The 27,904-nt window shown below is 35.5% G+C and overlaps 1 protein-coding gene and 1 pseudogene across 3 annotated transcripts; both read left to right on the plus strand.

The window, feature by feature from the left end:
• On the plus strand, positions 1-11,140 carry LOC113051033 (dnaJ homolog subfamily C member 5-like). Of its 3 annotated transcripts, XM_026214638.1 has the most exons (7): positions 1-437; positions 2,949-3,082; positions 3,740-3,953; positions 4,600-4,759; positions 5,986-6,068; positions 7,599-7,637; positions 9,744-9,862. In XM_026214638.1, the coding sequence occupies exons 2-5, from the start codon at positions 2,958-2,960 to the stop codon at positions 6,063-6,065; spliced, it is 579 nt and encodes a 192-aa protein (XP_026070423.1). In that variant the 5' UTR covers positions 1-437; positions 2,949-2,957; the 3' UTR covers positions 6,066-6,068; positions 7,599-7,637; positions 9,744-9,862. The 3 variants fall into 3 exon arrangements, with proteins under 3 accessions (XP_026070423.1, XP_026070422.1, XP_026070420.1); XM_026214637.1 differs by lacking the exon at positions 7,599-7,637 and having other exon boundaries at positions 2-437; positions 9,744-11,140; XM_026214635.1 differs by lacking the exons at positions 5,986-6,068; positions 7,599-7,637 and having other exon boundaries at positions 5-437; positions 9,744-11,140.
• LOC113051068 (tripartite motif-containing protein 54-like) lies at positions 9,938-27,764 on the plus strand (annotated as a pseudogene).
• Positions 27,765-27,904: the final 140 nt, after the last annotated feature.

The following is a 27,904-nucleotide window of genomic DNA, read 5'->3' on the forward strand; positions in this document are numbered from 1 at the left end:
CCGGATAACTGTAAGTCATAAATTAGTCGCTTGCTTCTTATGTGCGTGCGTTTAATTTGTCTTCTTGCCTTGACTGTTAAAAAGATTACATTACCCATTTATTCATCATAGAATCGGTTATGGAATCATTTGAGTAGATTAAAGTCAAAGCATCGATTACTCCCAATGGAATTCCACAGTCATAATCCATAAAACGAGATTCGGTTCCGCTAAAGCTTCGAGGCCACTGAATCAATCGTACAACTGCGCCCCGTCTTTCAAAGGAGTCGAATGTTGGAGGTTCAAAGAGTCGACTCCAACAATCAAGCGCGTCCTCGGAGAGAGGGCATGCGGCGATAACAATGAGGAGCTGTACATAGGATATCTAAAGAACCATTCGGCTGAGTCTTCTATGATTCAGCCACAATTTACAATATCGTAGTACCACCCAGTTCAAGGTGAGTTTTAATCGGCTATGCTTAAAATCGTGGCCCAGATTCAACAAATCTCCTCTTGTGGCTATGCGGGCTAATGCTAACTGCCTAGTCAGCCTTTTGCTTCATTGATAAAAGTGATTACACATTCATAATGAACTCATAAACCAGTCAGCATCGTGTGTGAGTGTCACAATATGAATGTAAATCTGCCACGGGTTATATATTCGAAGTGGTTTTGTTGACGCTAAAATGTGAATTGGCCAGTAACGTCTCGTGCTTTGGTCTCATATCCTTATAGGTTTACCAATAATCCCGAATAAAGTTGAGTAAACTCCATGTTTGCCTGTTTTAACTATGCTTTAAAGATTTTTTTTTTTTAGTTACACTTGTCCAGGTCAAACCAAGCAGGTCATAGTTAAATTGTGAGATTGAAGGAAAATACGGGGTCTAAAGGGGATAGTAATCTGTACTGGATTAAGATTGGATTATAGTTTTACAAGGACACACGCACGTTACAACAGCCAACAAGTAGTGTAAATATGATGACTATCATAATACCTCAGATAAATATCCACGGCAGGATAAAAATAAACGTTATCAATGGACACATAACATTACAGGACTCGATCCAGGTGTGTCTGCAGCGAATGTTTGTCTTCAACTGTACTTGTTTACAAGTGCATCTAAACTATTCATGTAGAAAGCCAATGAAGTTGAGGAGAGGATATCACTGTTTCTAATAAATACTGTTTTCTACTTCTTTTTGAACAATAAAAAAATCAAAAATACAATAATATTGTAAAATATTACAAATCATTTTATTCTGTGATGGGAAAGCTGAATTTTCATCAGCCATTACAGCAGTCTTCAGTGTCACATGATCCTTCAGGAATAATTTTAATATGCTGATTTGGTGTTATGTTAAACACATTTTTGTGCAAACCATGTTACATTGTTTTTCATCATTCTTTGATGAATAGAAAGTTCAAAAGAACAGCATTTTCTTTTAAATATAATTTTCTGTAACATTCTAAATATCTTTACTGCCGAATAAATTTCAGGACCTCCGAGTCAGCTGCTTCTTCAAACGTCTGGCAGAATTATGAAAATCATGTTATTATATTAGCTACCTTGGCTTGTAAAGCGCTTGTTGTTCAGTTTTTAACAATTTTGTGCTGCCCAGTAAAACAAGTGTTGACGTAAGCTGCATGCGGTTTGAATAGAAATGGCATATAAAGTTCTATCAGCTTCATCATGTCAGACTGCTACATTTTAGGAGCATTGAGCCAGTTGTCATCATCGGGAAGAAAGTGTATAATTAGTGTGCATTCTCATTAGACGAGGCACAGCTGCTAGATTCATCTGAAATACATTGACCGTATAGTTAAGTCTGAGATAACCTTACAGCTTGGTGAACAGAGGCTTATCTGAAGCTTGCACAGCTGTAGTCTGATACGGGTGATTGTTTGGCTTTCTAGTGTACTGCGTTCTTTAACGAAGACCTGAATCTGTCCTCTGATTGTTTTAGCAGCCTCTGATACCTCTGGCCGTGTGATCATCTCTTAACTGCCTCCAAACTTTTCTCGAATTAATGAATTGAATTATTTCAAGCTTCAAAAGTCACTTTGGCCTTGGGTTTGGGACATGTACAGACTGGAATAGTGCAACAGTAGGGTTTTTGATTTAAAAATAATAAAATAAATTCCCATTATTTCTTCGCTTAGGATGTAAAATTGATTTCTCTGATGCAAAGCTGAATTTTCAGCAGTCTTCAGTGTCACGTGATCCTTTAGCGATCATTCTGATATGCTGAAAGAAACTTTAAATGTTGTTATTATCAATGTTGAAAACTGTTGTGCTGCCTAATATCTTTGTGGTAATCATACTTAAACATTTTTTTTTCATATTATATAATGTATAGAAAGTGAAAAAGAACAGCATTCAAAATAAATATATTGAAATATAGAAAAGGAATGTGTGCCAGTTTCAATTTGAGAATTATTAATTACACAATAGTGTTGATGTGGTTCAGCAGGTATGTCTCCGAAAGATCCACACTCAGTTGACCCTCTAGGACTTAAACCACTTAAAATAGGCTTTAATAATCAGGGAAGGTGTCATGTATATTTATGCGGCTATTAGACTTTGTCAACATGGAGATGTAATCTGTGAGATCAGGAAAACATAATTATTTTAAGCCAAGGAATTGAGAATTGGGAAGTCGTTGCTTTGCCTACCATTGCAACCTGTGATTATGAGAGAAAGCATTGCATAAAAGTTTTGTCTCTAGTGTTTAACATTTCCTGAAGGATAAGCCTGATCTGATAGCTGCACCTGGATTTAGCTTCGTCACACCTTATGTTTGCACAGTGTGAGCTGGGTGCTTTCTGCTTGCTTCGGCTGTGTACATTGTTCTATATGTCAATAATGTGATGCTGAGTTCTTTGAAGAGCAGCTCCCATTGGACACAAAAATGAATGCTTTTTTTATATATGCAAATGCGTAATTCAGTCTCTTTTTCCTATTTTTCAGCGTTGAATCATGGCAGACACCAAGCCACCCTCTGACAGGCCTCAGAGGAAGATGTCCACTACAGGGGAAAGTTTATACAAGGTACTGGGACTGGAGAAAGGAGCCACAGCAGAGGACATTAAAAGAGCCTACAGGTACACTAAATGCTGATGCTAACTTGCAGTTTTTCAGGTTTCTTTAGAAATAGTGAATAAAAAATATTTTTAACCTGTTTATAGAAATTCAAGACCACATTCACCAGTGCTGCTATCATACTGCCAATTATTGCACTATGTACCAGAATTATTGCACTATAATTAAAAAAATGTACCATTTATTTTAATTTTTTTCAGTATTTATTACAGTATGCTAATTTAATAATTTTTATTATTTTTGTTCTTATTTTATGGTTAACCTCCAGATAATTAAACCTCAAATATCATTATATTTAACAAAAAAGGTTTTAAATTATTTATTAATACATTTATTAAAACTTGTTTTATGTTCAGCATTGTATCATTATTTCTATATTTAAACAAAATAATTATCTTTACTTTAAAGTGATAAGCGTTTGCCTTTATTCTGACAAAACTTATTTCAGTATATGGATATAATGAGATTCATAAAAAAATGTTATATAATATTAAGTTCTGCAAAAAAAAATCATTATTGTTTTTTTTTTTTTATGTATTGTGCATAACCGTCATATACAAAATCAAAGTTTGATCAATTGTTTGATTGTTTGTTTTAATTTTCTGCAAAATTCGTTTCTACAGAAGATTCAGGACTTACAAAATCCTTTTGTTTTACAGAAAACTGGCTCTGAAATACCATCCAGACAAGAATCCAGACAACCCTGAAGCTGCAGAAAAGTTCAAAGAAATCAACAATGCCAACTCAATCCTCACTGATGAGACCAAGTGCAAGATCTACGATGAATACGGTTCCATGGGGCTCTACGTGTCTGAGCAGTTTGGAGAAGAGAGTGTCAAATACTATTTTCTCATGTCAAAGTGGTATTTCAAGGTGAGAACTCAGTTCACTTTAAACAGAGCTTTTATTTACTGTTGCATAAAAAAAGCTATGTTATTGTCTCAATGTGTTGACCTAAACTGAAATTCTGAAGTGATGTTAACCACCCAGAGAGACCGTTTTGATGAAATAATGAATTACATAGTTTTGCTTGGAGTGAAGTTTGCTGTTTGTTAAGTATTTTTGGAAAGGCAATCAAAAATAAACAGTGTTTAGCACTATAGGCACTTGGTGGACTTGGTTAACAGACGTTATTTAGTGTGCTTTTTTGTCTTTGAGGTGCTAAAAATTTAGATTTTACTTTACAGATAATATTGACTTTTGATCCACATGTTATAATTTTCTCAAATAAGCTTAATGTAGAAAGCAAAACAACTGAGCCTGATTAAAATGCATCAGCCTGTTTTGATTTCCAAACCTATAAATAAATGCTGATGTATTTAGGTTTTTGGCCAATAATTTCTCTTGTGTTTCAGCTTTGGAGCTTTCAGAAAGCTCCTCAAACTTCCTAGCATGACAAACATAGTGAATGACTGGCTAAATCTGGCTAGTAGCTGGATGTTGCATATTGCAAACTTCTCCCAATGATGTGGCATTAAATGTGCCTTTCTCTGATCTGAGGTCTGTGTCTCTGCTTCAGGCTATGGTCATGTGCTGTGCCGTTTTCTCCTGTTGCTGCTGTTGTTGCTGCTGCTGTTTCTGCTGTGGGAAGTGCAAACCACCAGAGGAGGATGAGAACTACCAGTACGTGGACCCAGAAGACCTGGAGGCCCAGATCAAAGCAGAGCAGGATGGTGGAGGTGAGCCTTGAGTTGGTTGGGAAGGGGTCTAGTAACAATCTTCTTTTAGATAGTTGACTGATAACATATTGCTTATGGTTTGTTGATGTCACGAGTTGTTCAGAAGACTTTTGAACTCAGGGATTGGCGAATTGAATTGCTCCGATGAATAAATTCAATGCATCATTGCTAAATAAAAGTATTTTATGTATCTGACTCCAAACAGAATGGTAGTGGATAATTTAACCTTTTTAAATATATACAACTCTTAGGCAGACATCAGTGAATGTAGCAACTTGCAGTCATTTAGTTAAAATACAGTAAATACACTGAATCCATTTATTAATATCAAGCACTGCTGGCCATGTAACATCTTTATTTTAGAAGGAGAAACTCAATGCTAAAGCCTCAGCTCCAGTCGAGACATTGTCTTAATCTCTGCACATGATGTTACTCAGGTGGCATGAACAGCAGGAACAAATTTAACAGACCAAGCAAAAACATCAAACATGCAGCTGTTTATAACTCCCATTCTGTATATATATAGATGTCATTGCTTTAGTTGGGTCGCCTTCTGAGGTTGTTTATTATATTTGTTCATTCTTGAGGTTTGGGATTTCAACATCATAAACATGCTTGTCTCATACTCTCAAGTCCTTTAATTATGAGATAAATATGACAAAGGACATGTTTTGTAGTCTAAAAGAAAATAGATTGCATCCAGATTCATATCAAATTGAATACCGGTAGTCAGAATCACTTATCAATCTTAAAATGTTGCACAGTGTTTTATATAAATAGTCCAGGTCTGTATTCTGGTCTAATCTAGTGTTTGAAATTACTTGAAGGTATATTCAGTTTAACTTCATGTTTAATACTGAAACTGACGCGTCAGATGAGAAAAGACTTATTTCACTTGTCTGTCCTCGGCCATTTTGAGTGTTCAAGAGATGTATGTATCAGTCATCAAGGGCATTGGGTATTTTGAGCACCTCTTGTCTTCCCGATGTTAATATAGCCTTTCTGTTATTTATGCAGTGCAAGCAGATGGAGTTTGGTCAATTTTTTTTGCGTCTAAATTTAGCCCTGGCAAATGTATGACTGTCAAATTGAGTAAACAAGGAGTAGTGCCACGTTGCGGGTTCACCAAACCATTCAAATGTTTTTGTTTAGGATTTACTTTGTTGTATTTGAAATCCTTCTTGTGACCTCTAATATAAGATAATGGTTTCCCTTTTATTCGACAGGTGAAACAATAATTATTGTCCAGCCTATACCTAGTCCTGGTCCCGAAATCTGCAGTGAAACTATACCGGATGCAAAATGACTTGTAAGACTCTGAATGTTCATTAACAGCATGAGTCACTCCATTGTGATTGTTTACCTACACAACCCTGTGTTTGTCTGTGATTCCAAGCATTTCCTTTAGCCCCTAAAAAACGTTTGAGTTACAGTTCTTGTCACCCAGCGTCTAAAATTCCACATATCGATTCAGACAGGACTAACATCTCCATGTTCATTAGAGAGGTGGGAGGATCTGTTTGGTACATCTGGGTGTTGCAGAGATCACATGCTCTAAATGTGTGCATTGCATATAGTCATGCGGATTGATTATCGTTAGTATAACCACAGGTTTTTTTTCCTACAAAAACCATGGTTAAGCCATTTTCAGTACAGCAAAACCATGGTTAATTTGTGGTTACCTTAGTTTGACTATAATAACCATGTTTTTTTTGTTTTTTTTTCAAATGCATTTATTTTTTTAGTAAAACCACGATACATTTTGACAAGGTACATATGTAATAAAAACATTATGTAATTTAGTGATCTGGTCACTTCAGACTTTTATTAAGACCCAGTCTCTTGGCAACCTCACTGAGGCTTATTAAATGGTGCTAGTACCTTCTAAGCTCATTAAGTAGACAAATGTTTTCTTAAGGAAAGACTATGCAATGAACTGAAACCCAAAGCCAGTGACCTGCATTACAGATCTTGAGGTCTCGAGTTGTGTTTGCTTTACTAGGCCCGTGCATGAACTAATTCTTTGCATGTGCGTGCTGTGGATGTCCTTGTTTTGCATGTTGTCAGGCCGAGCCTTTTTCTGCCAAGTACTTTGAACCTCTTGTAGGTTTTGGAGTTTGTTGACCAGGATCTATCTGACCCTTTAGTTTATTATTGAGCCAGACCACACAGTTGAGAGGTTACTAGCTTTATAATATGTAATATATCAATAATAATAATAATAATAATAACAGAATAATTGTAAGTATATATTATAAAAAATATAATTGTAAAAGTGCATTTGTGTTAAGTCTTTTACATTGTTGCAAAATTTATATTTCACAAAAGTGCTGTTCTTCTGAACTTTTAATGCATCAAATGCTGAAAGAATACACACACACACAAAAACAACAGTTATTATTATTATCCAGCAATACAACCACTCACTATGTTAGAGGATGTTAGAAGGCTAGTGAGTGCAAGGGTGAGTCAGCAGGAAGAGGGATTTCTGTTGAGAAGGTTGTGTCAGCATGAAGCAAAGCTGTTAAAGCAGGTGCATCTCATCGATAGAAATGCAGTCAACATGAGCAGTTTCATACAGAGGCACCACTGGTCTGTCACACAGCCATCTGTTCAGCAAAGTCAACTTCATCTTACCTCAAACCTCTATTTTACCATCCCACTTCTGTTTCGTGTCACTTTTTTTTCTTTACCTCTCCATTTTTTCAAATAAGAGATTTATATTTATATATGAGGGCTTTTTTCCCCCATTTTATTGAAATGCTAGAATGTAAAGCATAAATCAATTTAAGAAATCCTCTATTTTCATTCTTTGCTACACATGGATGCTGTCTGTTAGTGAGGCGGTGATTTGGAAGAGCTGCATCAGGGAAGGGAGGTATGTTTCTTAGTGCAGAGCTGTGACCATCTTTGGCCTTATTCCAAGGAAACAACATCTGATTTGCTTCACTATAGAGAACAGTGTAGACCTAGTATGTATTAGGGGTGTTACGGTACACGCATTTGTATCAAAAAATTTCGGTTCGGTACATGATTACTAAATAAATACAGCATTGTTTTAACCACTTCACGAAAAACTTCTAGTTTCATGTATTATTACTTTTGATAAGAATCAGAGTTTCATTTTTCAAATTATGTCCATTTTATTCAGGAAATTCGAACAAAAAATGCTGTTTTGATGCTCTTTGATGTGGCGTGACATATCTCATATAAACGCCTCAGTACATGTTAAAACTACTAGTTTTAAAGCGAAATAAACATGAATGAACATCTTATGACTCCTGTAATTGCTCAATCAGTGTTTCAACCACGGAAACATGAAACATGATCAGGAAGTCATCAGTGTCCACAGCTCAGTAGTTTGCTATAAATGAAAAGAAATATAATTAGTTTATTATCATCAAATTTTACTTTACCTGTTAATGTCTTAATTATTTAATGTATTTTTAAATAAATCTGTTATGAGAGCCAATGTGAATTAATATATTTCAACAACAAATAGAACTTATAAAATTTAGAAGTTATTTTAAATACCGCATTATGTGCTATTTACATGTTGGCATATATCTTTTTTTAAGTTAAGTGTTGATTGTTTACAATCAAGTTTTTTTTAAGTTGTTAATTGTAAACTCAGTTAACAGTAACTTAAGCTTCAGTAGATTTTTATCCCTAGGAAAATTTAAATTGTAGTTGAGTTTATTTTAAGAAAGAGCTGTTTGTTCAGAAAACCACTGATAAATAATAAAAAATATTAAATTTTCCCTCTGCTGTACTGGAACGTACCGAACCGTGACTTCAGAACTGAGATACATACCGAACCATCACGTTTGTGTACTGTTACACCCCAGTGTGTATATTTCCTGCTATGAAATCCCACATATCCCTCAGACATTCAAAACCTACAGGCAGTGCATCTCCAGTAAAATGTTCCGTACTTTTGGCTAATTCTAGATAGATGGCTTCATACAAATGAAAGGCAAATGGAGTCTGCGTTTATCTGCATAAACTCATGCCACAACTTAATTCACTTCAACATGATAGTGCTAATAAACCGATAAGTCATCTTATATTTGACCATTTTGAGATTATATATATATATATATGGGTCAAAGACGAAAAAGTGTTTAACCATAAAAGAAAAGTGTAATACTGCTTTAAACTGTTGTAGTCCCCCCCCCCCAAGAAAAAAATGTAAAAAGTTTTCAGTTTTATTTAATTGCAATTTTGTTTTTGTTTTTCTGAGCAAAACATAAATATCATACATTTTGCCCTGATTTACAGAAGACACCCAGTAAAATGTCATTCAGTGTTACAATCTTGTCAGGCATATTTAACACAAAAATCTATTTATGACATATTCAAAGATTAATTACTTTCACCCCAAATACTAATGAGTTTAAATTTTACATGTTTAAAATTTGCCACTATCCTAGGATTTGCCCATTTGTCAGTAAGAATTTTGTACTAATTTAAAACAATCAAATTTAGTATGCTCCATTAATCATTTAGTTATTTTAATATGTACAGGTCAGAATAAGCATGTTGTTTGAATTTTTGCATAAATATTGTGTTACACTGAAATGAATGTAACATTATTTCAACTAAATTTTGACATTTTATTCTCTAAAAACTTATTTAAAACCTTAAAAGTAGACATTTTACTTACATTTAATGTGCTTTCTATTGACACAAAATCACTTTTGTAATTTTTTCTTGATGCGGACATCTTAACGTCTTTGACCCATATATATATATATATATATATATATATATATATATATATATTATAATTATATATTTTATTATTAGAATTAAATAATATTATAATATCTGTATTTCATATTGGCTACTCTGATCTTGACATTGTCCAAAACTCTTTTTGGTCGACCCTTGTTTTGTAGTTTTGTTAAAGCAAAAGCATCCTAATTCTGTCCTTTATTATCTTATTCTCTGTTTTTCTGTCCTTTTCTTATTTTTTTTGTAGGCTCAAATGTCCCTATTTTGATCCAGCCCAGTTCCACCATCAACACCTCAGAGTCCACAAATTTCGCAAGCAGGCAGTCCACGTACAACACCCAGAAATGAGCCACCCGCCTGGTCCTGGTCCCAGTCATTACTGAGGGGGTCCTTCTGATGGACTCTAAGGCCCCTGATGTAGTGTGCTGACCGCAGGGCATCATGGCACAAGGACTAAACTGTGCCACTGAGCCATACCCTGACTCTAACCCACTGGAATCGAGTGGCAGTTTGCCAAAAGACAAGGAAGCCTCTGCCAGTCTCTCTTCATCTGTGTCTCCATTGGTGTGTATGTCTGTCTGTGCGTATATAACTACCCGTTCATTTTAAAATAATATAGCTATGAGACTGATGCCACTAGGCAGTGTTTCAGGTAGGAAGTGAGTTGTACTTTTGGGGTGTTTCTTTTTGGTTCTGGGTATTTATTTATTTATTTATTTTAATTTGTTCGAAGCATGGACATGAGTGGAATGATCATGTGAGTGCATGCAAAGCAATAACAGCATGCCACTACTATACAATAAAGGACCATGCAAAAACCCCTCCCACTTATCTTCATACAAATGCACAACATGGCACCTTTTTTAGTTTGCTTCTTTAGATGCCAGTGTTTTTGCAGAGTTTGCGGTCATCTGTTACATTTGCATTATATTGCATTTAATTTAAGATTGAAATGGTCAATCGTACGCAAATGACAAGAAATAGCAGTGTAACAAATTTTTCTGACTAAAGTTAAGGCAGATGCCTCACATGTCAGCTGATGTGCCATGCTCGGTATTTCAAGCCATGTGAAATGGTCGTACATTTCCCTAAAATCAGAACACTTGAATATGCTGGTGAAAGATGTTTGTTTCTATGCACTTTTTTCCCCACTACCTTCATAGGAGGCTTCTAATGCAAACCTAATAGCTTCAACACTTACAACTACTTCTCAACTGCGAAAGCGAGAATATCTGTAAATGTGAAGTTTCAGGGGCTGAAATGGGATCAACCCTATTTTTGGTGAGCGCTATGCCAAATCATCGAGCAAACCCATGCTTTCTTTGTGCTCTTAGGACATATGATGACAACAAAAATATTTTTAATGATCTTATTTATTTTTAGTATATCAGAATTGAGATTAATGTGTATGATTTGTTCTGAGTGAAACGATGCACTGTGTAAACTTGATTTCAAAACTTGGATGTGCAAGAGCCTCGTGATTTTAGCAATAAGAAAATGCCCGTTGTGTTAAATGTGAACGACTTAACAATAGTCAGCCAATTACTGTTAGAAACATTACATTAGAGTCAGTACATTAGATGCCAAATGTTTTCCCTGTAAATTGTTGTTCTGAATGCAATAGTATATACTTGGATTGTACACCATTTTGTTTCTGTGTGCAAATAGAAATGTATGTAGTAATTTCAAGTAGTGTATGGTCATCTGTCTATTCTAGTTGGCATTTTGTGGGGCATTTTCTTATAGCCAAGAAGTTTTCCTTCATTCCATAAAAACTGGATATTGCTTTCAGAGAATAAACTTGCCAAAAGAAAGCGAGATGAAAGCAGACGTTCATTGGGATATTATCTGCTATGCTCACTGGATAACTTGATTTCAATGCACAATGCCCATTTCTGCAGTCAACAACTTAAATTCTTTGCCACTTTTTGGGGGTTCAAATGATAACTATTATTTGAAATAATTTGAGAGGTTTTGGCCTCTTCACCAGTGCACATGTTACGTTTTATGATGCTGTGTGTAATAACCTGTTTGATGAGGGGGAAAAGCCAAGTCTGGTCTGAATTTACCAACAGCAAAAAACGAGCCAAGAACCAATGCATTACATCACTATTCTCCTCCTGTTTTTATTCAGCATGGTTCGTAATGCATCACATATTTCATTGTCTGTTTATATTATTGAATCAAAATACATTAATTAAATGGGGATTTGTAAAATTTTGACTTTAAGATGATTCTTATTGTGATTGTTACTTCTGCTGCATGGTTACATTCTTAAATTTACACCCATGTTGACATGACTTTCAAGTTTTCATTTTTTTATTTGTACTGTTTGTCTATGTTTGGAAATGAATGGTAGCTCAGGCCTGTTATCGTTAACATCACACTACAGCTTCATGTGCTAAAGTTGTACCCATAAGCTTGTAATCAGCTTAGCGTACAACTCCATACACTCATTAACAGCCCTGTTATAAGTGCACAGTCAGATTTAACCAAGGTGATGGTAATGTGGAAAGGTTAGATTCAGGTGTGTGATGACCGCTGCAGTCCAATTTCAATGCTTTGCCGAGAGTGGGTCAAAAATTATTTCCTAGACGTTTGGGGAAGGTCTGGTTGTTCAAGCAATAAAATATAAGAGCCCATGCTAATTTGTGAATTGAGTCCACATGCAGCCACATTATCAAGGGCTATTTTACAATATAGTATTATATATAGTATATAGTATAGTATTTTTTTTTTTTTTTTTTGCATTAATATTTAAGGTAAAGTTCACCCAAAAATAAAAAGTTTTATGTAATTTTTATTTCGAACCTTTATGAATTTCTTTCTTCTGTGGAATACAAAAGAAGGAAATATGAAGAATGTTTGTAACTTAAAAGTTTGTATTTTTTTATAACACTTTAGCATGAAGATCTGCATCCAGGACCAGAACTGTCATGTTTTATAATAATAATAATAAAATAAATTACTTTTGAAATTTTTTAAATTAAACTTGACAAAATTAACCAAAATGAAAATGTACAGTCAACAGTAATAATGAAAATAATAATAAAAAAAAAAAGCTTTTCTAAGAATTCACCAACTGATTTGGCATTACACATTTGATGTAACGCGTATAAAAAGTAAAAAAATTGAATGAAAGAAATTGTATCATCATGGGAAATGCATTGCATGACTGTCAACCTCTGAGGGGCAACGTAACATTTTTTGTTGTCAGCATTGTGCTAATGTTACCTTGTGTAATCAATTAGATTGCGTTTTATTAATGTCAGCACTAGTAATTATTGTTCATTGTAACTAAAATTTAGCAGTATTGATGTGTGCATGCCCATTGGCTGTAGGTGTATCCCATCTAGCCTTAAAGGGGACATAGGATGCAAAATTCATTTTTACATGGTATTTGCATATGTGTCTTAGCAGTGTGTGGACACAACCACCCTACAATGATAAACATCCTAAAACAGTCAAGCTTTTTAAAAAAATTATCAATACCAAAAACAGTACAATGAGAAATATTCAGATGAAAAAATAGAATAATAATTCCTTACATTTATATAGCGCTTTTCTAGACACTCAAAGCGCTTACATAGTCAGGGGGTATATCCTCATCCACCACCAGTGTGCAGCACCTGGATGATGCGACGACAGCCATAGTGCGCCAGAACGCCCACCACACACCAGCTTACTGATGGAGAGGAGACAGAGTGATGAAGCCAATCAGCAGATATGGGGATTGTTAGGAGGACATGATGGTCAGGGGCCAATGGGCGAATTGAGCCAGGATGCTGAGGTCACACCTCTACACTTTTCGAAAGACATCCTGGGATTTTTAATGACCACAGAGAGTCAGGACCTCGGTTTAACGTCTCATCCGAAGGACGGTGCTTGTTGACAGCATAGTGTCCCCATCACTTTGGTCAAATACACTCCATTGTTTCACAGTGACACGTGTTCTAAATATTTGTGTTGGGTTTAATTCCTGTGAAAAGACTTTTCCATTGGGTGGAGTTCATATGAATATGCATCATAGTTCACCTGTTCTGGTCATGGTCTTTGAGACAATGAGCAAACATTAAACTGAAAATATTAGTGCACACTCCTCCTCAAATCGCAACTTGTTTAATGAATTATCTCAAAAAGGTAATAAAGTTTCAGTGTTAAGCATTAACTGCAACAGAATACCTCTTCGCTAATTGATTCATTTATTATAACGGGTGTCAAACTCAATTCCTGGAGAGAAGCCCTGCAGAGCCTATTCAACACTAATTAAATACACCTGATACAACTACTCAAGTCCTTCCGGCTAATTTGAAAACGACATGGTATTGACATTCCTGTATTATAACAAACAATGCATAGACATGATGTAAATAAGAGATTCATTGAAATATGACAAAATAAGACATGCCCACAACAACCGAACTCTTTTGGGAAAAAAATGCAGTAACAAAATAAGAAAACGTTTCTTATATGAAATATGTAAACATTTGGTTTGCAAGAATCCGTGTCATTTTCATGTCATCCAGTGACAACTCAGGGCATGTGTTCAGTGTACTTAGGTTTTGTTTTAAGTGTCTTATGTTATTGTCTGCTCAGGCTCATGGGCTGGTTGTCTTGTTAGCTTTTAAGCCGCACACACCAGCTGCCACGTCTCCTCCTGCCAGCCTTCCCACTTTCTGCTCAAGTTACAAGAGATAATACAGTACAGAGGAATCCGTCCTCCTACCCCTCTCTCACTTGGCCCTGGGCCCCTGTGATAGAGGACTAAGCATCACTTTTAGTGATGTCAGATGGTGTGCAGTTTGGACAATAACCCAAGCCAGTACAAACACAGCCCAAATATATTTACAGCCACTCGGTTGGGAACTGAGTGGGCATCTGGATGAAGATTGGCACTAGAGTAAAGACCAAAGAATAACAGAAGGAAAGAAAGTTTAGGATCTTTGTTTTATAGACTTGAAAGGTGTCCAAAAAGCAGTCTGGGATAAACTTTACTTTGGGCTTCAGACCAGCGATGGAAGACTCGAGTTCAGTGGACAAATTAGAGAAGCAGCTCATTTGCCCCATCTGTCTAGAGATATTCACCAAGCCTGTGGTCATCTTACCCTGTCAGGATAATCTCTGCAGGAAGTGTGCCGATGATGTTTACCAGGTATTGGTTAATATATAGTGTGGCAGTGTCCTATTTATCATGTTGAACTATCATTCTCTCTAAATCATCCAGAAAATTAATTAACAGAGCTGTTCAGTTTTGTAGTCCTAAAACCTGGAAGATAATCAACATTTTAAAGCTATCCATTCCCTCTGGATTTCCTTGTGGTTTTTTGGAATGATGGATTTGGATTTACGAGTAAATTAAGTTCTGTGGTTAAATTAACTTGAAGAGAATTTCAAATTTTTTTCTACACCATATATTACCTCATATTAGCCTAAAAGTAAATTGCTTACAACAAATACAGCGACCATAAACTACATTTACCATAAGGATGTGAGTGTAAATTCTCATGAATTGGGCAGTTGTTGTGGTCCTCATGTGAAGTTGTTAGCTTAGATTAAGACTGAAACACAGCCGTGATGATATTGAGGACATCATGATACAATATAATAAAAATATAACCAACATTTTAGACAAAATATTGTCAGTTAGGCGATCTATTTTCTATCTGATAAGTAAATACTTCCAAACAAAATAGCAAAATCAACCATCTATCCAAGCAACGGTGGTGATTCAAACTTAATGTGAGAACTTTTCATATTAATATCTGTAAATTGAAATTTGCACTCACAGCTATGATGTGAAAAGCTGAATATTGCATTATTTGTCTACCAGATAATACCTGAATGACAATATTAATGCAGTGTCTTAAAATCCTATAAAAGCTTAGGATATTCTGTGAAAATAGTTTGCAGTGTTTTACAAATAATTGATAGATATGCATATAACAGAAATTTCCTTCTTGGCACTTGATGACTGCCGTTGTTCATTGGTTGGGCATCGATCAATAAAATGTCTTCATTCACACCAAAGCTCCACCCCCAGCTCTGCTCTCTCACATCTGCATATACAAGTGCACAATAGGGATGGATAATACCACATATTTTGTTTTCGATACGATAGAGTACTTTTAATGGCCAGTATCATCGATACTGATTACGATACTTCGAAAGTGAACTTTTAGATTATGAAATGTATTTAATTATTATGAGTACAACTGGTAATACCAACTTACCTTTATATTTGATATGCATTTTAACATTCAATATGCCTTAATTGCTACTTATTAGGTTATATTTTTGTTTACACATGGTTAAAATATGTTTACTGTAGTGGCAACTAAGGAAATCTTATTTACTATAGTTAAACTATGTTCACTTTAACATGGTTCATTGTCATAAGGGACTGCCAGTAATAGGCTGTTGCATGCATAAAATGCAACCTTTTTATTCAGAGAGTGTATGTGTTATATTAACAATACAGAATAGAACATGAGCAATATGAACTTTTAACATTCAAATTAAAATAAATGTACTGCACAAACTACGGTAAAATTTCAATAGGTTTATTGTGAAATAACTCAAACATATAGCCTATGTTTTTTCTGCATTTTTCGGTGCTGCCTTTTCGAAAAACATAAATGCTCTCTTATTATAGGCTATACTCTTGGGAAACGCAGCTCTATTTAAATGCACTGTCATAAGTGATTGATGCTCTCTGTAATTGATTGATTCTGCCTTGAAAAATTTGCATGTGTTCAGATAAGCAGGAAAATCCCTTCCACACAATTATTTGATAACATTTGTGTTGTTATTTGTGTTTTGATCATTGTATGTTTGTAAATTGAAAGATTCAGCTTTTAACATCAGAACTGTGAGTCTAAATTTCAATTTACAAATATGAAAGACAAGTTCTCACATTCAGATTTTCAACCTCTGGAGTTTTGCTACTGTATTACCTTCATAGATTTCAGTGGAGCCATTAGTGATCCCTCTAGTGGAGTGGAGTGGGTGCCTTTGGGACAAACTTTAACATGATTGAGTGCTGCTATCCATCCTTAATAATTCTCATCTTTTACTTAATGATATATAATGATCAATTTCATAAATTAATCTTCCAAACCGCCTTTTTATATTATCCCAAATCACTACGCTACATTTAAAATAAGTGATTATTTTTAGACTGTTGTAGCCTGTTCGGGTAGTACTCGCTGCGGAGTAACACATACCTGCGTGAATCGCCATAGATAGGAGACTTGGAGAAGAAGCTCCGGTTAGAATGTTATTCCGCGGGACGCGCCAAAAATGTACATAGTGTTGCTTTAATTGGTCACATGTTTTGCCTTTTACATCAGGTAAGCTCTTTTCATAACTCTTACTTTCTTTATTACATAAAAATTCAGGTCTCAGGGGATTTTTTTCTCTCTCTGAAATGCTATAACATTAAATCATGTTCATTGATAAATATTTATTCATCTTTTATCCTTCACTGGTTCAGGCCTCCAACCCTCTTTGGCAAAACCGGGGCACTGTGTCACAGGGGGACATTTCTGTTGCCCGTCTTGTCATGAGGTGGTATTGGACCGGCACGGTGTATATGGCCTTCAGAGGAACCTGCTAGTGGAGAATATCATTGATATTTACAAATCTGAGTCTACTGGGTCAGTTTCAAGTTTGATGCATCTCAAAAGCACACTTTTTGTGTGTGTGTGTGTGTGTGTTTTTTTTTTTTTTTTCAGACCTGTTCCATACACCAAGAACAAACATTTCTGTTCTGGAAGCACTGCTATGAATGAAAGCTATTTGTTGTACATACTTCAAAGCAGTCTTCTCTGTATAGAGATCCATCAATACCTCAAGCGGTGTAGCAAAAATACACTGTATGCCAACAGATTTTAATTGTGTTTCAAAAGTCTTGTGACACACCACTAACCGACACTTGTTCTGTTTCATCAGTGAGGCTTAAACCCTGTGTAGTGACACAAATATGTGATTTACCCGCTTGTAGGAGATTTTCTGCCACGTCACGTAAATGCAACAAAGACATGGGACCTGAGGCTCTGGTGACTGCTCCAATCCATAGCCAAAACACTAAATATAACTAGGACGCTTTATCCCTGCGGCAATAAACAATGTGTCATGAGACCTCCTGTGAAAAATATGCATAATTGGGTATAATAAGATTATAATAAGAACTTTGAGGTAAGAAACACTCAGGTGCTTATCATGAATACGTAATGTAACATGTTTATTAGTGTCTTTGACAAAAAAGCAGGTCACCAGAATGTAGAGGTTGTTTCAAAGACACAAAAGATCAAGTGTGTGTTATAATAAACTGGATTTTATAAGAAAAAAATATTGAAATTAAAAGAGACTATTTCCTTAAAATAAAAAATAGTATAATAAAGTAAAAATAGTTTTGTGTTTGCAATCTTTCATCTAAATAAGTTAAACAACCCTTTATTACTTGTTTGCTTTCTGATTGGTTTCTGATTTCAGTCAATATTCACAAATATTATAAACTGGCTCCATTCTAATATAAACATTTCTGATTAATTCCTATAATTTATTATAACTTAACTCGGAAATACATCACATTATGGAAGTGAAATGTCTTATTTTTATTTATTTTCTTAGGTATTCCAAGAATGTCTGTAATTTTCAGACAATCTTATTCAAATATATTCTATAGTTTGAGAATTTGTTTTCAGATCACTTAGAAAAAATGACAAATATAAAGGCAAAAAGTATAAATAGCTTTGTAACCTATATTTATGATCTTGCTTTCCACCCTAATATCATTTTATGTAACTGTTCTATCAGCAGACATCCACTGGATGGCAATCTTTTATAAACAGAGACTTTGTTTTGAGCAGGCCTGCTGCCAACACTGCACATACAAACCTTCTCTTTCCTCTTGACAAGACAGATTAAGACAGATGCTTGTTGAAAACGTCTGTGTGAGTAATGTGCTCTTTTTAGGACAGACTATCATATTTGTTGCATCAACTGACTTTTAAATGCAGCACCTGTTGTAAATGCCTTTAAAGTCAAAATTTCACACTAGCTTCTATTATAGTGAGTCACCCCAAGGAAGGTGATATTGTACCTCTTCTGTCACAAAGAAAGTATGCTTGTTGTATGTAGTTTATCATTACATACACATTTAGATGGATATAACAATCAATGTCATCTGTAATTCCGAATTGAATTGAGACCGTCTTTTTATATTATTGTAGGACGCAGAATTCTAACTCAAATTTTAGTTTTATATGTAGTTTTAGAAGTGTTCCCTTATCTATTTTTATAAAGCCATGTTAAAACAATCTGCTGCTTATTTTGTGGTGCTGTATGAAAAAAAAAAAAAAAAAGATTTTGATTGCTATTAAAATTGTTTTATGCTATTGAGCTTTTCACATTTTTAGGGAAATATACTATTAGTCAAGAAAAAAAATATTTCCTTTTATTTGTACTGTATACAGGTGCTGGTCATATAATTAGAATATCATCAAAAAGTTTGTTTTTTTAACTAATTCCATTCAAAAAGTGAAACTTGTATATTATATTTATTCATTACAAACAGACTGATACATTTCAGTTTATAACTGACAACTAAGGAAAATCCCAAATTCAGTATCTCAGAAAATTCGAATATTGTGAAAAGGTTCAATATTGTAGAAACCTGGTGCCACACTCTAATCAGTTAATCAACTCAAAACAACTGCAAAGTCCTTTAAATGGTCTCCCAGTCTAGTTCTGTAGGCTACACAATCATGGGGAAGACTGTTGAATTGACAATTGTCCAAAAGACGACAATTGACACCTTGCACAAGAAGGGGCAAGACACAAAAGGTCATTGCAAAAGAGGCTGGCTGTTCACAGAGCCCTGTGTCCAAGCACATTAGAGAGGCGAAGGGAAGGAAAATATGTGGTAGAAAAAAGTGTACAAGCAATAGGGATAACCGCACCCTGGAGAGGATTGTGAAACAAAACCCATTCAAAAATGTGGGGGAGATACACAAAGTGTGGAATGCAGCTGGAGTCAGTGCTTCAAAAACTACTACACAAAGACATGGGTTTCAGTTGTCACATTCCTTGTGTCCAGCCATTCTTGAACAACAGACAGCGTCAGAAGTGTCTCACTTCAAAAAGGACTGGACTGCTGCTGAGTAGTCCAAAGTTATGTTCTCTGATGAAAGTAAATTTTGCATTTCCTTTGGAAATCAGGGACCCAGAGTCTGGAGGAAGAGAGAAGGGGCACACAATCCACGTTGCTTGAGGTCCAGTGTAAAGTTTCCACAGTCAGTGATGGTTTGGGGTGCCATGTCATCTGCTGGTGTTGGTCCACTGTGTTTTCTGAGGTCCAAGATCAACACAGCCGTATAACAGGAAGTTTTAGAGCACTTCATGCTTCCTGCTGCTGATCAACTTAATGGAGATGCAGATTTTATTTTCCAACAGGACTTGGCACATGCACACATTGCCAAAGCTACTAGTACTTGGTTAAAGGACCGTGGTATCCCTGTTCTTAATTGGCTAGAAAGCTCGCCTGACCTTAACTCCACAGAAAATCTATGGGGTATTGTGAAGAGGAAGATGCGATATGCCAGACCCAACAGTGCAGAAGAGCTGAAGTCCACTATTAGAGCAACCTGGGCTCTCATAACACCTGATCAGTGCCACAGACTGACTGACTCCATACCACGCAGCATTGCTGCAGTAATTCAGGCAAAAGGAGCCCCAACTAAGTATTGAGTGCTGTACATGTTCATACTTTTCATTTTTATACTTTTAAACTGGCCAAGATTTCTAAAAGTCCTTTCTTTGTATTGGTCTTAAGTAATATTCTAATTTACTGAGATAATGAATTTGGGATTTTCGTAGCTGTCAGTTATTATCTTCAAAATAAAAAGAAATAAACATATGAAATATATCAGTCTGTGTGTAATAAATGAATATAATATACAAGTTTCACTTTTTGAATGGAATTAATGAAATAAATCAACTTTTTGATGATATTCTAATTATATGACCAGCACCTGTATATGAAAGTCAGTTTCTGTACAGACACACACCTTAAAGTCATAGCTATAAAAAAGGTATTGTAAGAAGCTGTTATTGCCCTGAAAAAAAGACAATTTGGTTTAACTCCAATAGCATGTTAGTGGTGTCATTAAATAAATAAATTATATTAATGTATATTTATTTATATAGTTTTTATATAATGTATTTATATATAATTATTCTTTTATGATTGTTGTTGAACTTCTTGTCAGAGCCTTGCAAAAGGGCACAGTGATCATAGCTCAATTTTGCAACTTATTATTTTCCAATGCAAATCTTTAACCTTTATGTCATGCCATAAATCTTTTTCTGTTTTGACTCTACAGACCACCCCAGCCCAAAACAGAACAACAGCAGCTGATGTGTGACCAGCATGAGGAAGAGAAGATCAACATATACTGCCTCACCTGTGAGACATCAACAGTGTTCGGCTGTGATGTTGCCCCGCTGCCAGACATCTACAAGAGACAGAAGGTAGAGGATTTGTGTCTTCGTCAACTAGACAATGCTTTTTTACATTGTTTAACTTTGCTTGTTTGGTGTAAATGATGAAATTAAATGAAGACTGTGGTGTGTGACGCTGTGAACCAGACAGATGTGTGTATAGCACGCTACCCAGCAGTTTTCACACATTGCAAGGGGCTTGATCTCACCTAACTTCTCTAGCATCAACACCAACCCACATGGAAACACACATACACAGACCATCAGTGGCCATGGCTCCTGCCTCAACCAACATTTCGTCTTTTTCAGATTTTTTTTCTGCCTCTAATATGTCTAATAAAACAAGCGTTTTGCATTTCAGAAGCGATTATTTATGTTCATTTTTCAAGTCAGGTTTAAAGGAATAGTTCAACCAAAAATGAAAATTTGCTCAACCTCAGGCCACCTGTAGATGAGTTTGTTTTTTCACTGGAACAGATTTGGGGCAAATTATGTTACTTGCTCACCAGTGGATCCTGAATGTGAATGGGTGCCGTAAGAATGAGAGTCCAGATAGCTGGCAAAAACATCACAATAACGTGCAAGTAATCCACATGTCTCCAGTCCATCCAAAAACTTCTGAAGCTGCGTGTTTGTAAGAAACAAATCCATCATTAAGATATTTCTCTCCATAAAACTGCTTTTTCCAGTGAAAAACTAATCTCATCTGAATCAGGAGCGAAATGTATGCAGATCAAGCATTGTTTAAAAATGAAAGCGCTCTAAAACAGTCCAGTGTATTTTGACAGAGGACAGCAGGGGATGAACTTTTTCATTAGAGGAAGTGTTTTTATGGATCATGGACCAGTATTTTGACCAGAGGCGATGGTTAAAAGTTAAAAAAAGTTAAAAGTTAAAAGTTAAAACGCCTTTGTTGATTTTGTTTCATACAATGTTTTTATCAGCTGTTTGGACTCTCATTCTGACGGCACCCATTCACTACAGAGGATCCATTGGTGAGCCAGTGATGTAATGTTACATTTCTCCAGCCCAGTTCTGATGAAGAAACAAAATAATTTACATCTTGGATAGCCTAAGGTTGAGTAAATTTTTAGCAAATCTTCATTTTGGGTGAACTATTCCTTTAAAAGAGCCCTCCCCCCTCTCTATGAAATCCAATCCAATCACTTTAAAAACTACAGTATTAATAACACAATAACAAACCACACAATTTGAGGTGTTGTTCATGTCTGTAGCACAAATGATCCAGTGTTTAAGTTTACAACAGGTTAGAGTTTTTGTTCACATCGCTAACCCTTAGTATAAGGAATTGCAATAAGCTTTAGCAAGCACCAAAAATTGCATGTTACAGAACAGACAATATGCTTAAAATAGGTCCAAGACACTTATGTTTAAAGAAGGATTGTTCTAAACAAAGCAAACAGGAAGAATGTGTTTTATGATGCTCAAAAAAAAAATGCAACATCACAGCAATTATCTCATTTTTCGATGTATTCTTGACCTACATGGTATTGAGGTCTTGACCATCTCTACCTCTTGTGGTATGGCTAATAATGAAGGTATTTGTATCAGGGTGCAACTAGCTCTGAGAAATGAGTCACTCCTCCTTGTTGTGTTTGAGTCCTTTGTAAGTGCCTGCTCTTCTCAGCTCTCTCGCTCCCTTCAGCAGCCACCAGATGAACAATGACTAAACCTACCAGCCTTTCCAAATACATAACCATGTGCATGGTGGACACCGTATGTTGATCTGTTATTTGCAGTGTTGCTACGCTGAAGGTCAGTTCTCATTGTAGGAAATGGGTTCTTCTTATTGTATATCTACTTCTGTGGCTCTTGGTTTTGAGGTACAGTAACTGTATGATATAACGTTCCAGGGTCAATGCCCAAACCGACTCCCAAAGAGCCATCATTTCTGCCAGGTGGCTATGATGACATTTTCTCTTTTAGTCATGGCCCACAATAAACACTGAATCACTCATTTCAAATGCAAATCAGCAAAGTTTGACCAGTCATGACTGGTAACATTCTTACAATCTCAGCCTTTAGTTCACACGCTGTTCTGTTTGTAAGTGTGGTTCTCACAATTTGCATAGCCAAGTCTGACATGGCTTTCTTGTGAAAGATGACATGTTTTTCGCATTGGTCATGTGTTTTCTTTCTTTAATTTTTTTGTTGAGGTTCTGTCACTTTGTTTTGTCATAGACAGAGCTAAGTGAAGCCATAGCCATCTTGGTGGCTGGAAATGACAGAACACAGGCTCTGATCTCACAGATTAAGGATATTTGTAGGACTGTCAAGGTGAGAAATACATGGTACAGTAAACCACAACAATTATGATATGATTGGGTGATATATTCATAATATTTTCATTATGATTTAATTATTGCATTTTAACATTTTGAATCTTCTTGGCTGCAATGGTTTTGAAGTTAAAATGATGGATCCTCTGATTCACCATTTTTAGCCATTTCCGACCGAATACATAGACTATATCAAAATATATCAACATTTGATATCAAGTCGAGTCAAGTCAAGCATTATTTTAAGGGGACGTTTTACATAAATGTAGTTGATTCAAAGTGCTCTATAGTATAAAAGAGAAAGAAGTATACAAGTATCAAATTAATCAAATTAAATATGCATACAATATATCCAAACATACTATATAAAACACAACTAGATAAATTTGGAGTCAGTAATATATATATATAATATATATCTATATATATATATATATATATATATATATATATATATATATATAGATATATATATATATCTATATATATATATATATATATATATATATATATACAGTATTGTTCAAAATAATAGCAGTACAATGTGACTTACCAGAATAATCAAGGTTTTTCGTATATTTTTTTATTGCTACGTGGCAAACAAGTTACCAGTAGGTTCAGTAGATTCTCAGAAAACAAATGAGACCCAGCATTCATGATATGCACGCTCTTAAGGCTGTGCAATTGGGCAATTAGTTGAATTAGTTGAAAGGGGTGTGTTCAAAAAAATAGCAGTGTGGCATTCAATCACTGAGGTCATCAATTTTGTGAAGAAACAGGTGTGAATCAGGTGGCCCCTATTTAAGGATGAAGCCAACACTTGTTGAACATGCATTTGAAAGCTGAGGAAAATGGGTCGTTCAAGACATTGTTCAGAAGAACAGCGTACTTTGATTAAAAAGTTGATTAGAGAGGGGAAAACCTATAAAGAGGTGCAAAAAATGATAGGCTGTTCAGCTAAAATGATCTCCAATGCCTTAAAATGGAGAGCAAAACCAGAGAGACGTGGAAGAAAACGGAAGACAACCATCAAAATGGATAGAAGAATAACCAGAATGGCAAAGGCTCAGCCAATGATCACCTCCAGGATGATCAAAGACAGTCTGGAGTTACCTGTAAGTACTGTGACAGTTAGAAGACGTCTGTGTGAAGCTAATCTATTTTCAAGAATCCCCCGCAAAGTCCCTCTGTTAAAAAAAAGGCATGTGCAGAAGAGGTTACAATTTGCCAAAGAACACATCAACTGGCCTAAAGAGAAATTGAGGAACATTTTGTGGACTGATGAGAGTAAAATTGTTCTTTTTGGGTCCAAGGGCCACAGGCAGTTTGTGAGACGACCCCCAAACTCTGAATTCAAGCCACAGTACACAGTGAAGACAGTGAAGCATGGAGGTGCAAGCATCATGATATGGGCATGTTTCTCCTACTATGGTGTTGGGCCTATTTATCGCATACCAGGGATCATGGATCAGTTTGCATATGTTAAAATACTTGAAGAGGTCATGTTGCCCTATGCTGAAGAGGACAAGCCCTTGAAATGGTTGTTTCAACAAGACAATGACCCAAAACACACTAGTAAACGGGCAAAGTCTTGGTTCCAAACCAACAAAATTAATGTTATGGAGTGGCCAGCCCAATCTCCAGACCTTAATCCAATTGAGAACTTGTGGGGTGATATCAAAAATGCTGTTTCTGAAGCAAAACCAAGAAATGTGAATGAATTGTGGAATGTTGTTAAAGAATCATGGAGTGGAATAACAGCTGAGAGGTGCCACAAGTTGGTTGACTCCATGCCACACAGATGTCAAGCAGTTTTAAAAAAACTGTGGTCATACAACTAAATATTAGTTTAGTGATTCACAGGATTGCTAAATCCCAGAAAAAAAAAAAATGTTTGTACAAAATAGTTTTGAGTTTGTACAGTCAAAGGTAGACACTGCTATTTTTTTGAACACACCCCTTTCAACTAATTGCCCAATTGCACAGCCTTAAGAGCGTGCATATCATGAATGCTGGGTCTTGTTTGTTTTCTGACAATCTACTGAACCTACTGGTAACTTGTTTGCCACGTAGCAATAAAAAATATACTAAAAACCTTGATTATTCTGGTTAGTCACATTGTACTGCTATTATTTTGAACAAGACTGTATATAAGAAAGCAAGGATGCATTCAACTGATCAAAAGTGATAGTAAAGACATCTATAATGTTACAAAAGAGTCTATTTGAAATAAATGCTACTCTTTTGAACTTTATATTCAGTGTTTCTATTTTTTCTATTCCAATTTCTATTGGTGCATTTAAAAGTCATTGATGCAACTAATATGATAGTCTGTCCTAAAAAGAGCACATTATTCACACAGACGTTTTAAAGAAGCATCTGTCGTAATCTGTCTTGTCAAGAGGAAAGAGAAGGTTTGTATGTGCAGTACCTCATACAGCTGGAGACCCCTGTCCTTTGACTGGTGGCTCAAATGGTCAATACTTCACCATGGCTGAGAACTGCAGTCCATGGAAACAGACTTTAAATAAATGTGATGGAGAGGTGTAATTGTTTTTTGAAACAGCTTTCACTATAAAGTGGCAGCCTCAGATGCAGCACTGCTCTTTTTTTAACTAACACTTCTCAGTGTAAACAGAGTGTCAAAATAGGCTGCATAACAAGTGCCAGTGATTTAGTATGTGTCCTTTTTTGTGTATGCAGTGAAACTGTGATGAAGAGGGCTGCAGGTTTTATGATTTAATCGGCTGCTGTATCCTCTAGTCCGAAAATGAGTGTTCTTCTTTGCTGTGTTCACAGAACGCAAAGTCAGCTATGAGTGATGCATTTAGGAGTGTCTTAAAGGGATAGTTCCCCAAAAAATAATTTTCTCACCTTCATGTCATTCCAAACCTGTGTGACTTTCTTAATTAAAATGTTTATGTCAACTGTCCCTTTAAGCTACACCATATTCAGCATGTGTTCTTCATTAATAACTGATACCTTCTAAAGGCTAACAATCATGATTAACAATGACTCAACAAGCCTCCCATCCCTATAACAACCCACAGTATTATGCATTGGTTCAGAGCATTCATCTGGCCTAATATTGTAGGAAATATTCTGTACTGTACATATTGAAATCCCTTATTCTATCATTTATTAATTTTCTGCTGATGTCTGCATTTAATTTAGACTCATTGAACTTGAATATTTTCATAATTGTATTGAACTGAATAATTTTAACCTTAGGTATGCTATATTTTTTGGCTTTTACAAACTTTTAAATAAAAAATACAATTAAAACAGTAATATTGTGAAATATTATTGCAAATTAAAAATAAAATGATTATTTTTGTACTTAATTTATTTCAAAATAAGTGTGTGTGTGTGTGTGGTTAAATGTAGTTCATGTCAAAAGAAGTATAAGACTGAATTGTAAAATCCCTCAGGCTGAGGCTTTTTAAGATTTTATGCCATATTTAACCCTTTTAAGAACAGAATCTTTTTCTCTTATAGTCTTTACATCATATCACTGTTTACTAGTTAATGGTTACTCTTGTCATGGCCTTGTCAAGCAATATTTTAAAACTGTTATGGGAAAAAAAAATCAATGCAGATTATTTTTAACACAAAGTAGCAAATATTAACAGAAATTAATGTTTATTATGTGTGTAGTGTGATGCAGTATTTGCATGTCTATATTAGCCATTTTGGATAAACATTCAACCCTAAAAAGTAGGAACAAAAATATAATAAAAGTATAAGAGTATAATAAATATAATAAAAGTATAGCTATATATAACTACAGTAGTCTGCATGGCACCACATTGCCACATACTTTATTTAGGATTTTTGATAATATCTGAAAAATCTGATATTGAAAAGTCTTATTTGTTGAGCACAAATCTTTGTTTTTATGGTTATGTTGAGCCTGACAAGGGAAAATATGTTTAGAAAGTTGATATTTCAGCATTAACTTTATCAGAGGTATTTCCTTCAGTAAATGCAAGTTTTCTACTGATGCTGCTAGACAAACATGTTGCCTCCAAGAATCCGCAGGGAGACGGAGGAATGGAACCTAAAGCTATCCTTCACTTTTATATTTGTCTGAGTGCCACTACGACGTCCTTGACAGGATCACAGACACTGCCAAGGCCTCCAACATTGAGCCGACAGAGGCGGGCTTCGAGAGCATGGCCCACTTCATCATCAACATGGAGGATATGGCCGACATGCTGAGAGGCATCAACTTCTAAACAAGTAACGGTTAAACATCTATGACGACATCATCTGTCATATTTGTTGATGTCTATTTACGTCTGCAAGTTGAAGTTGCAATGCAGTTCAATGCAATGCAGTTAGAAAATGAAGCATGTACTTTTGTTGCAGGTGAAGATGGGAAAGACAGCGGTGATGAAGCCCCTGAAGACCTGACCCCATCACCTGGTCAGACGAATCAAGGAGATGCTTATAACTTATTTTGAAACCCAAGGTTAGTTTCAAAGAGACAATCATGGGTCCTTACTGGAACAGTTCACCCAAAAATAAGATTTCTGACATTTACTCACCCCCATGTCTTACTAAAAATGTATGACTTTTTTCTTCTGCTGAATATTATGAAGAT

The sequence above is a fragment of the Carassius auratus genome, chromosome 31, assembly GCF_003368295.1.
Source record: "Carassius auratus strain Wakin chromosome 31, ASM336829v1, whole genome shotgun sequence".
NCBI classification, from domain to species: domain Eukaryota; kingdom Metazoa; phylum Chordata; class Actinopteri; order Cypriniformes; family Cyprinidae; genus Carassius; species Carassius auratus.

Coding starts and splice junctions, on each gene's coding strand:
- LOC113051033 (XM_026214635.1), top strand. CDS start 2,958: ATGGCAGACACCAAGCCACCCTCTGACAGGCCTCAGAGGAAGATGTCC. Junction 3,954..4,599: donor TGTCAAAGTGGTATTTCAAG/GTGAGAACTCAG, acceptor TCTCTGCTTCAG/GCTATGGTCATGTGCTGTGC. Junction 4,760..9,743: donor AGCAGAGCAGGATGGTGGAG/GTGAGCCTTGAG, acceptor TTTTTTTTGTAG/GCTCAAATGTCCCTATTTTG.